The 12,011-nt window shown below is 38.9% G+C and overlaps 1 protein-coding gene across 5 annotated transcripts in view; it reads right to left on the bottom strand.

Moving 5' to 3' along the window:
- The window catches only part of AGAP1 (ArfGAP with GTPase domain, ankyrin repeat and PH domain 1), a 507,914-nt gene that overhangs the window by 365,259 nt on the left and 130,644 nt on the right, over positions 1-12,011 (bottom strand). For all 5 annotated transcript variants that reach the window (XM_075000598.1, XM_075000599.1, XM_075000597.1 and 2 more), the window contains exon 2: positions 1,653-1,711. In XM_075000598.1, the coding sequence (XP_074856699.1) occupies positions 1,653-1,711 (59 nt within the window). The remainder of the gene's footprint in view (positions 1-1,652; positions 1,712-12,011) is intronic.

The raw sequence follows: 12,011 nt of genomic DNA, 5'->3' as shown, positions 1-12,011 counted from the left end.
AGGGATTTTATTAAGTTAGCAAAATAAGGCAGTTATGTATGCAGGAGAGAAATTTAAGTGTATACACATACAAAGCTATGTCAACAAAAGCTACCTTAAGTCAAATTAAAGAGTAGGCCAGGCCTAAATCTTTGCACAAACTTACAAAATCATTTGTTGTCTTAGTTTCCAGTTTAAAAGGTAGCTGGAGAGACAGGCTCTGATCTAATCCCACAAGAAAAATATGAAGTTGCAGAAGGATACCTCCACATCCTCAGATGGTGAAGGCAAAAGAAATTAAGACTACCCACCTCACACCTACACACCCCACCAAGCTGACAAAAAATGGGATTGAGAGAAGATAAATTGTCTTCACTGGGGAATAACTAACCCACATTAGTTATCCTGTTGCAAAGGCTTAGTCAAGACAAGGCTCTGGAGTTTTTACTGTGATGTAAACAGGTGAGATCAGCCACAAACAACAGTACAGCATTAACCAGGACATTTCACCCTCTAGTTATAACTACCTCGGTTCCCTGTCTCCACTAAGATTGTACAGAAACGTGAACCTGTTGTGGCTTGTCTTTGAGCGGGAATTATTTGGAGGTCATCTCCAGTAGGGTCCATGGAGTTCATGCTTTGTATCAGTATCTCTGATAACTCCGAAATCTTCCTGGTTACAGCTGAATGTTGGAAGGAAGTTTTTCATCCATCTTCAATGCAAAAGCTCCCTCACTGCTGTGAAGGGGAATGTCTCAGCTATTCTGTCAACCTCATTATTATTCAGAGCCCTCCAGTTCCTGTCTAGTGCTGTTCTTTGCTTTCAAAACAGCAGCTCTGTGAAATTCCCTCATCTGTGCCATGTATTTTTGTCTCCAGATAATCTTTTCATTGACGGCATCTCCCACCTACACACACTTCAAGTTTAGCTAAAGTAATGCAAAAACCAAACAATTTCTAAAATGCTGTTTTCATTCCCATTCTTCTGGAACTGACATTAAGACAACTTGGTATCTTGCTTCCCACTAACACCAGCTCTTCGAGTAAGTCAAATGGAGTCCTGACAAAAAGCATCGCACCTACACAATTCATTTTCAAATTTTTTTTTAAACAAACAAGCAAGCAACAAAAAGGGAGTATAAAGGACTGATCCTACACAGAGACCCTGCAGGAATCTGATAGACACATTCCATTTAAAACTGATCAATTTCAAGCAGTGTGCTAAAACTTGTTCAGGTCTACATATGCTTCCTGCTCTACCTGCCCATTTTTGCATATTAGAATATTTTTTATTTTAATTTCAAATGCTTTTTTCCTCCTCATATACACCTCCCACCCTCTTTAACACAAGAATGCTATAATCCAAAGAAACAGAGCAAATTACATTGGGAACAAAGTTGGGAGCTGGGGGAACTGAGGAAAAAAACATTGTCCCCAATCTCAGTAATAATCTTAGATATTAAAAGTAACAGTAGTCAGTTAAAAGTTTAGACAGCCTTAAACTTACGTCCCATTAATATTTATATTCAAAATTTAAAATCCTCTAATTGCTTTCACACAGGGAAAAATTGGCAGACTTTAAAACAGACCCTTTCAAATGTTCCACTACAGTATAATGCAGTGAGAATGTAATGAAGTAAAGAAAATATATGTAAATATAAAACATTACTTACCACTTTCAGCTCTGGTACAGAACGACTTAGTGTCCACTCCTGGCTATTTACAAAAGCATCTATAAAAAAAAAAAAATCTGTATGTAATTTAGAAAGGTACACTTATATCAAAAAAAGCTGTATCTATTTCATTCCTGTTGCAGCATCCCCAAAAAAGTGCATCTCTTCCAATAAAGGAAAAACCAGAAGCCACATTCAAAGCTCAGTAAAAGACGAGCACGTCAATAAATTTTCAAAAAAAAAAACCAAACAGTAACTTAAAGACTTAGGCCACAACTACACTAGTAATTTTTTTTGAAAAAGCTGGGACTCTTGAAAAATCTCATGGAACACCTACACACACAGAGTGTTCTTTCGATATTAAACTGGAAGAACACAGCACTTTTGCCAGTGGACCTCTTCCTCTCTGAGATGAGGAAAAGTAAGTGTATAGACACCCCAATGAGCCTTTTTTTTTTTTTTTTTTTTTTTTTGAAAGCAGTCCTCATGGTACTGTATTTTTTTGATCCCTGGGCTGTTCTTTCAAAGGAGTTGGGGGCTGTTTGGACGCTTTCTAGCGAAAGAAGTTTTTTCAGAAGACACCTTCTGGAAGAACTTTTTCCAAGGGATCGCTGTAGTGTAGATGTAACCTTACTGTACAAAGCAAGAAAAATAAATGTCTACTGACAATGCAGAGGGCACAGCCACAGCTCATTTCCTTCTGCAAGGCCAACTGACACTTACAGAGCAGTCAAAGTTTCAATTAAATCCACTGTTTACACTAGGTCATGCAAAAAACCCAAAACAAAACCAAAACACCTGTTCTCTCACCCCAAGCTGAACACAGATCATCTGGTTACATGGGATGTATAATGCAATTTCTCTTCCGTACCAAGACGCTCATTAACTGCATTGTTTAGTTGAACATCAAGGACTGAAGTTCTTTGCATCAGTGAGTAAAAATGCTCAAGTTACTAACAGGTCTCCTTCCCAGAGACTTCCTGCACCAGCCTGATAGCTCAATATTTTAACAGTGTTTGAGCTTGTTCTGTAATAATGGAAAAATTCTATTATGTAACCTAATCACTGGGATAGACTACATGTCTCTGAGCACTGGTGCAATGTTTATTATATGCCTATAAAGCCTGAATTAAATGGAGACTTTTAGCTTTCAGTACATGGCTGTGCCGCCACAGCACATCACTAGGGTTACATCGACACTACAGCAATCTGTCAACTAAAAAGTTACTGTTGGAACAAATCTTCCAACAAAACTTCTGTCAAGAGATTGCTGCCACACACAAAAGTGGATCGCTCTGTCACCAGAGCGGCTAGACTGCCCAGCCGCTGCTGCTGACAGATTGTGTCAAGAAAGGCCTTCTGCCTCCTGGGGAAATGGCAGAATACTACCAACAAAAGTGCCATATTCTGCTGATTTACTGTCAAAAGAATGCCTTGGAAATGTGGACACTCCACAAGTTTTGTCAACAAAACTCTCTAGTGCAGAGGTAGCCTAAGTCAAGCAGCATAAATGCCTTCTTAACACTTTGGCCAACAAAAAACTTCCACCTTCTATGAGTGGTGTTTGCTTTATCGGCAGGAATACAGTAGCACAGTTTACACTGGTACCTGCCGCAACAAAACTATTGTCTCTGTCCTGTCGGGAGGGCGGAGGGCACCTGTCACAGTTACTAAGTTTAAATGTAAACAGTGTTTTCTATGTAAATATTAGGGCTTAAATAAAATAAATTAATTTCTCACCAACAGACAGCATCAGCAAGTTTGGGCTCTACAGAACAATTCAGATCAACCTTTTTTTTAAAAACAAAAAAAAATAAAATACCCCCGTCCTCTTCATTGACAAATCTGCATGCCTAAAATCTAGAGACATACAGGTTTTTTTCACAGAAAACTTGAGAAATGTAACAATATGCCCTAAACTCAGTGTACACTAAATCAGCTTTTCACACCCAGAGTCTCTAGTCTTTTCTGTAAGTGGCAGAAATAAAGCTCTAGTTCTGTGATGGTGACAAAATGTGCCAATTCCTACATTTAAGTAAATACTCTGTATCAGCTTTCTTCTCTCCATAGAATTTGTTTAGCATGCTCTAAAAAGAACCCTGTCTCAGGCAGTGAAGTGCAAGTAGCAGTGACCAAAATTACTGCACCATAAAATACAACTACTTTGTAGTGTAATACAATACAAAAAATGCTTTACAGTCCCCATCTACGTTCCCAGCAAGCTAAGCACAAACTACATGCAAGCTTCTTTAGTGACTTATGAATGGTGGGAAGAATCCCACAGCATTCCCTCTATCTTAATATTTCATTACACTATGTACATTTCCCCCTCAGCAGCCCTCAGAGAGAACTACAGTCATTTTAATACACAACTGAGCATCAACAACTACAGGGAAATCAAATCTGGTTACAATTTGCAGGAGATAATGCTGCCTGCTTCTGGTTTACAGTGTCACCTGAAAGTGAAAGCAATGAAGAGTCCCATGACACTTCAAAAATTAACAGACTTATTTGGGCATAAGCTTTCATGGGTAAAACCCACTTTAGCAGATGCATTTGAGTTACCCACTGGATTCCTCATTGTTTTTGCAGATACAGACTAACACAGCTACTCCCTCTGAGACTTGCCACCTGAAAGTGAGAACAGGCATTTGGATGGCACTGGTGTAGCTGGCACTGCAAGATATTTAGTGCTAGATGCACGACAGATTCATGTGTCTCTCCATGCTTCAGCCGCCATTCCAGAGGACATGCATTCATGCTGATAAGATGGCTTGAGAACTATCCAAAGCAATGTAGACTGACACATGGTCATTTTCATCAGCTGCAGCAGGTTGATTTTTTTTTTTTTTGTGGTTCAGGTTCTATACTTTCCATGTTGTAGTGTTGCTCTTTTAGCCTTCTGAAAGCATGCTCCACACCTTATTCCCTCAGGTTTGGAAAGCACTTCAGATTCTGAATTCTTGGGTTGAGTGCTATAACTATTTTAAAAATTTCATATTGATATCTACTTTGCAGGTTTTTTCCCCCAAATGCTCTGTAAAAGCAATCTGAAAACCAACACTGGCTGCCTCATCATCCAAGACTGAAACAACATCAAATACGTCCCAGACTCTGAATAAAACAGAGCAGCAGACATATGATCCTCCCCCAGTGAGTTCAGTCACAAATGTAATTAATGAATTACTTTAACAAGCATCAGCAGCATGGAAGCATGTCCACTGGAATGGTGGCCAAAACATGAAGGGGCATATGAATGTTTAGCACATCAGGCAGTAAATACCTTGCAACAGCAATTATAGAAGTGCCATGAAAACATCTGTTCTCACTTGCTGATCACATTGTAAATAAGAAGCAGGCAGTAGTATCAACATAAAAAATTATTTGCCTTAGCAATTGGCTGAACAAGAAGTAAGACTGGGTGGACCTCTATCAGCTAAAATTTTACATTATTTTGTTTTGAGTGCACTGATACTACAAAATAAAAGCCCCACATTTGTTAGTAACACTGAGAACAAAGAAATTGTTCTACAGAATTTGTATGAGTAAACAAATACTATTTCTTGGCATCATTTTCACAGTGTATGTATTTGTAACCAAAAATATAAGTGAGTGCTGTACACCTTATATTTCTGCGTTGTAACTGAAAACAATATTGAAAATGTAGAAAAGCAATATGTAATCAATATCAGTTGGTAAGCTACTGTTTAACCATGTAATTAGTTACAATTAATTTTCATCATTATTTTGAGTTAATCATATGAGTTAAATGTGTTTAATCAACAGCCCTAAATAAAGCAAAATGCACAGCTATTTATGTCATCCTATATAAATTAAAGGTTTCTAAGAACGAATAATTCTGATTTAATCTACTCAGCAATTACAGCTATAGGTTTCATCCACTGTATTAACAACATCAAAAGCTAAACACTGAAAGGTCATTACTATGTTTTGTCTAGAAGATTCCTGTACAGCCAGTGTAAACCCTGGAGAATCTCCTACCTTTACAAAACCCAAGATATAGGGTCTAGTTTACAGCCATCAAAGGATGGCTAGATCCAAGTCCTTCAATAAACCAGAAGGATGTCTATTACCAATTCAATGCAAGTATCCTCAAAATTCAAGCAGTGTGTCATACAAGACAAGGCAGTGAAAATATTAAACTACTAAGTGAGCTCAGGTATTCTGTGCAGCCAAGTAACTATTTTCTACTCCAGTGATATTCTCAAAGCAGGCAATCACCACAGAATAAAACACAAGAAAGATTAATTCTCCCTTTCCCTCCCACCTCCATCCCACAATCATGCCAGATTTTGAGCAGATGTCATTCAATCATTTCACAAGGGTGGCAAGTCCACCATCACTACCCGCCAGGCAGCCAAGCTCATCAATAAACTGAAGATTTGAGATTGTTTGCCTCCTAGTCCTGACCACATATATATCATCTCTTAAGGCATCAGTCAGCAAGCACTCCAACTATATGTTGAACAGTGTGGGCAAAAGGCGACAACTTTGTCAGACTCCAAGACTGGTGGAAAACCGTTCTCCTACTCTGTCACTGATGAGAACTACACCGCTGGTCTTGGCATAGTTATTTAATGGTAAGAAAAAGCATAGGACCAACACTGTTGACCAATGTTGGCTGCAAAAGTGGCATGTAGGATGTATACACTAAGATGTATTAAAACAAAAAAGAAGTCAAGCAGCACTTTAAAGACTAACAAAAGTAATTTATTAGGTGAGCTTTTGTGGGACAGAATTATTTTGTTAGTCTTTAAAGTGCTACTTGACTGCTTTTTTGTTTTGATAGTATATAGACTGACAGCTTTCTCTCTGTTACTAATTAAGATGTATTAGGACTTCAACACCTCATGATAGACTGGAAAAGAAAATGCAGTAAGGGAAGCTGAGCATACCAGGACTTCAATTTTTCTTGACAGCTCAGTTCTCCACAGTTTTGAAAACACTGGAGGGAGGGATTTGAAGTGAGCAGTATAAGGTTTTTTTTCCCCCAGTTTTGCCACCAACTTGTTTATGATCCCTTGAGAAAGTCACTTCAGTCCTTTGGGTACAATATGTCACATGGGTACTTCTGAAAAATTCCCCCTTCAGCTGGAAAGTTTAGATAATATTTACCTTTTTTTTTCTCTCCAAAAACTGGCTACCAATCTTAGGAAAATGCTGCATAAGTGCCACGTATTGTTAAAAGCATTGGTTTCAACAGCAGCACGCACAAATACTTTAATATCTTTGTTTAGGCACACACATGAATTTAGATTTTGAATGCTTACCCAAGTCAAATAACTCTTGTGAGAAAATATCACACTTGAAACTTATGTTCCTGGTAACCAATTCAACAAGTAATCAAATGGGGAAACAGAATATGTTCCACACCTGGGACAATATCAGTGAAACAATGACCCACTCAAAGTACCACAAGACCACTCTATCAAGTGGTGTGAAAAATGGTTATTTCAGACTACAATGGCATTAATATTTTAAACTTTAAAATTAGCCTTCCAAATGTCCTAATCTACACTTTGCTAAGAACAGATGATAAAATTCAGCTAAGTAATTTGGCAAGGAGTTAACCTTTCAGACACAGGCAGCTACAATCTAAACAACCTTTTTTTTTTTTTTCTGGTCAGACCAAAAGGTTACATACAGTAAAAGGATCCAAGCTCAGTGACACATTGTTATATGACAAAAATTCTAGTGCCATGTGACACACTCATTGTTGGAGTCCTATTCTTGGGCTCTTGAGTACTAAGATGACTGGAACAGAAGCATGAGGACAGAATTAAATACAGTGCACTCAGGGGACTTTCAATGCCAAGGGCCAAATGAACTAGGAGCAGACAAGATATGGCCCACTTGTCAAAACCAGCCCACCAAGCCTTTTAATCAGCCCCCAGCTGTCCCTATGTGGGGGGAGGCTTTGTGTGTTGTCCCCACCTGCAGTAAAATCTCTCTGTACATATTAGCTGGAAACAGGCCAATGAGAAGTGACTCGCTGCCAGATTCTGCCGTGTTCCTATACCCCTCCTGGATCCTGCACCAGGTCGCTACTCAGACCTTCTGCACCCTACTCACAACTTCCTTCTCATACGTTGGCACCTGCTCCAACATCCCTCCCCAAGGTCAGAATCCTCTGCTATACCCCCTTCCTGGACTCTGCCCCCCATACTCAGTCCCGGTCACAACCCCCTCCTTCAACCAAACTCCCTTCTCAGGCCCCCAACTCCCCTACCCCAAGCTTCCTTCTGCATCCACCTCCATGCCAGCCCCCACACCTCCTCCACAGAAAAGTGCAGCCTTTGACCACTTATCAAAATGTTGGAGTGACACAACCCCACCCCCATCCCAGCAGAAGTTATCCCTCTTTCCCCCACACCCCAGTTGTATAAACAGTTGTGCCTGTTTAAATGATTGTGTAAATAGTGTATTCATTTAGAAATGTTTAGAACAAACTCTGTTATGCTTAAGTAGAAAGTAGTTCACTCCATGCCTGGTACATCCCAAGAGTGTATAAATGCACACCATGGAGATAAGGTTTTCGTTTCAACTGGGGAATATTTTTGGTTTTTGTTTGTATGGCATACCACAACAAATCTAATGTCTAAATATTTTTCTCCACTCCCGTCTCCAATCTTGAAGACCCTAGACATTATATTTAAAAAGCTACCACCTACTAAAAGAGTAATGTTACTTTAGGTCAGAAAATTAAGTCTTTGCAAAATTCAAGTTATCGCCATTACACAAAAAATTGTTTTTATTGTTTTGTCTTTTTAACCTAATAGTGTTTTTGATGGAATACTTCCCCACACCCTACTATAAATTAATACAATATTTTAGAGGGCAATTATGAACTAGAATAAAACACACAATATTTCATGAAGCACCATCTGTTCACTGCTCCCTATGACATCAAGTGCATCTAATAATTTCAGCAGAAATGACATATGCAAGAAAAGATGAATAAATTGCTACATAAGTGGAAGTCAAAAGAAAAAATTCACAGCTTATCAATTAGTAATGTAACTCAAACCTTGGAATAACAAATGATTGATTCTGAGTTAACTGTCTGGCATTTGAGAACATAGGTGAGAAAGATCAAAAACTTGCAGGTAAAACAGGACTGGTAAGATTTTTAACGTTCTTTTCCATACAAAGAAAATACTCCCTGAGTTAATGGATGTAATATCACAAATTAGACAGATGAATGTACAATTTTTTTTTTGGTTTTCTACATTTTATTGCACATAGAGGGAAAGTAGGGTTAATACACAATGCAATAAAAGCTAAACCATTAAGTGTGGATTTAAATGTTGTGGAACAAATCTGCATATGAAAAAGAATAATTTATGAAATCTGAACTGTGAAACTTAGGTTTACTTTGACTTTGGAATTCAACTGAATGCAATATACAGTGTTCAAGAAAGGAATGAAATTCAAAAACAACAGTTAGGTATCTTGTTAATTTGGGTTTTACACTGATTAAAAATTTCAATATGCATATTGCCAATCCTTGATTTTTAAAAGGTGAAGTAAAGGACAAGTACTACTATATTCCAACAAGACATTTCCTTATTTGTGTTACTCACAATACATTAAGTGAATCGGGTATATAAACTTTTTCCTTGTTGTCTATTTCCACTTTCATTAACCTTGAAAACAAACACAATTATTTATAGCTTCACTTTCCAGTTCTACACATAAGAATATTGCAGTAGGATAGCTGCAACCTCTGGAAGAGAACTGAAACCCTATATAAGATTATCTTTCAAAAAATGATTAAATGCGATATTAAGTTGGTCCTCCATGCGTTAACAAAACTTAGGGTTTTGATCTAAACTATCAGCACTAACTTCTGTACTGTCGACGAACTGGAAAAATTTACATGTGCCTACCTGAGGATTTCCTTTCTCCAGTAATGATCTCTACAGATCCATAACAATGAATGCTTTTGACTACATCAGGGGTTTCCAACCAGTGTAGTTTCCAATACACACTGGTGCGCCATAGGAACTGTTCAAGTACACCATGAAACTCTGTCAATTTCCCCTCCCTGAAGAGCACAATGGGGGAAACCAATGACCTTGTGCCAGGTGGAGCTCAAGTAGCAAGGCTGCCTGAGTCCCAGCTGTCACGGGGCTCATCAATTTCCTCACGCAGCGGCTAGTGCTGACCCCACAGGACCTTGTTCACACCAGGAGGCAGCTGAATGCAGCTTCCTGACCTGAACAAGCTGGCAGAGAGTATTCCCCCACTCCCTTCTGTGGCAAGGGGGAGAGATGGCGGGACCCTGTTGGACCTGGGATGTGGTTTAAATGCCGCATTCTGGCTCCAATGGGCTGGAGGGAAGGGTAGCTGCTACCAGTGGTTACTCATTTAATTAACATAATTTTGAATTTTAGGATGTCTGTGCTTACTGTGTAAGGCAGTGTATAATGTGGTGGATTTGAAACATTAACGTACTTGATACTTGTTTAGCTTGTTGCGTGCATTACTATGTTGCAAACTTCTCTAGTAAGACTGTAACCATAGGAAATGTATGTAAATCTGATGTTTATAAGCAATCAACTCAGCTGAAAAAGTGGGTGTGCCCTGGCATTGCTTGTCCATTGAAGTGTGCCATGTTAATGAAAAGGTTGGGAACCACCAGTCTACTTAAAATAGAACCAGACACTCGCAGTAGGGAAAGCTGAAGTTTCTTCTGGCAAAGCCAACTTCTGCAGCCAGAATAATTCAGTTCTACATTTCTAAATTAAGAATGGCACTGATCATACTTTGAAGATAAAGCATAATTATTTCTCCAAAGGATTATGTGACATTCTCTTTAACAAAACTAATTTAAATCCATGGATATAAATGTCTACCTCTATTTTGGTAGATCCACTTGGCTCCAAGGCGGGGCTTATTTATGTATTGCAAGAGACAGAGAGAGAGAAAGAAATTTTCAGATAAGCACATGCATTTTCTTATTCTTTCTGCTGTGGTCCAGAAGTCCCACAATGGTGAGTGGGAAGCAAAATCATGCAAAACCACACACGGTGCATAACCTTCCTCTTCCCTGGCAATATATTCAGACTACTAATTATGGGAATGGCTGAACGTATATATTGATAGCTGGGCAGCTGATCAAGAGAGCTAACACTAAAGTTAAAGAGCAGGAAGTTTGTTTTTTAATTTTGTGGCAACCAGAAAAATATTTATTGAGTTTAATCAAGGAATGAATGCACTGACAATTGTGAAGTCTACCCATCCATACAGAAAGAACAATACTGACTCCCATCAGAGAAAACTCATAACGTGACCATTCATCAGACTGGAGTGATTAAAAGGTCTACTTTAACCAACAGGAAGTAGGATGACCTCTAAAGGGAGTCAATCTTGAAAAAAATTTGTTTTGTTTTGTTTTGAATAAACAAACTTACATTCCAGACCTCCTGGAAGAACTCGAGACTGTATTTGAACAGTGTAGCATGACAAGGCAGGCAAAGCATAATCTTTCACTTACTGGAGTAACTTCTGTTCATCAGAAACACAAGAAAAGACTCTTCTTACCAAAAGAAGTTGATCCATTAAAAGATTCTATTTCACCCACTGCTTTGCTCTCATATCCTGGGACTAACATGGCTACAACACTATACACTAGTACGGCAAGGCAGTTCCATTATGAAAATTTGCACAAATTAGTACAATAAGTTTTACTTATGGACTTCTGAGGGTCTATGAGAGCAACAACTATTTTATCTACTATACCTCATCTGATCCCCCAGGGAGGACAGGTCTTGCAACGTTAAACCTCTGAGACAAAGAGAAATCCAAAAATCCAGCATTACATTAATCAAGCCTGAGAACTATAGTTTCTTCAGCAGGAAAGCTTAGCAAGCCACAACGGAAGCTGGGAACAAACAACCTGGGCTTCAGGAGACATGAGCAATCTTCCATCTGGTGTGCTGCCCTTTGCGCTTTGCACCCCTCATGAAGACAGGAAAGGAAGGACTGCCTGCCCCAGAACCAGTGGTATAGGCCAGGGTTAGGATGGGTAAATGCAGTTTACACACTTCGTATTTGGGAAACATGTAATTTAGATTAGACACTACCACCAGAACTAGCTCTTTTCAAACCTGACTCCTTCCCTCCCCCACCTTAGCTCAGGGAAGGGTAGGGAGACCATAATGCTACACACAGTGCCAGCGGAGCTCAAAATTATAACCCACAACTATCAACCCAAGCTATTACGATACATGTAGCATTTATTCACTCATTTCTTATCTGTCAGTTGACTTAATACCCAGGCATTTTATCAAACCTGGATAGCTAGTATACAACCTACACGCAACAGCACATACC

The sequence above is a fragment of the Carettochelys insculpta genome, chromosome 8 (genome assembly GCF_033958435.1).
Source record: "Carettochelys insculpta isolate YL-2023 chromosome 8, ASM3395843v1, whole genome shotgun sequence".
NCBI lineage: Eukaryota > Metazoa > Chordata > Testudines > Carettochelyidae > Carettochelys > Carettochelys insculpta.
This window is presented reverse-complemented; position numbering and strand designations above follow the sequence as displayed.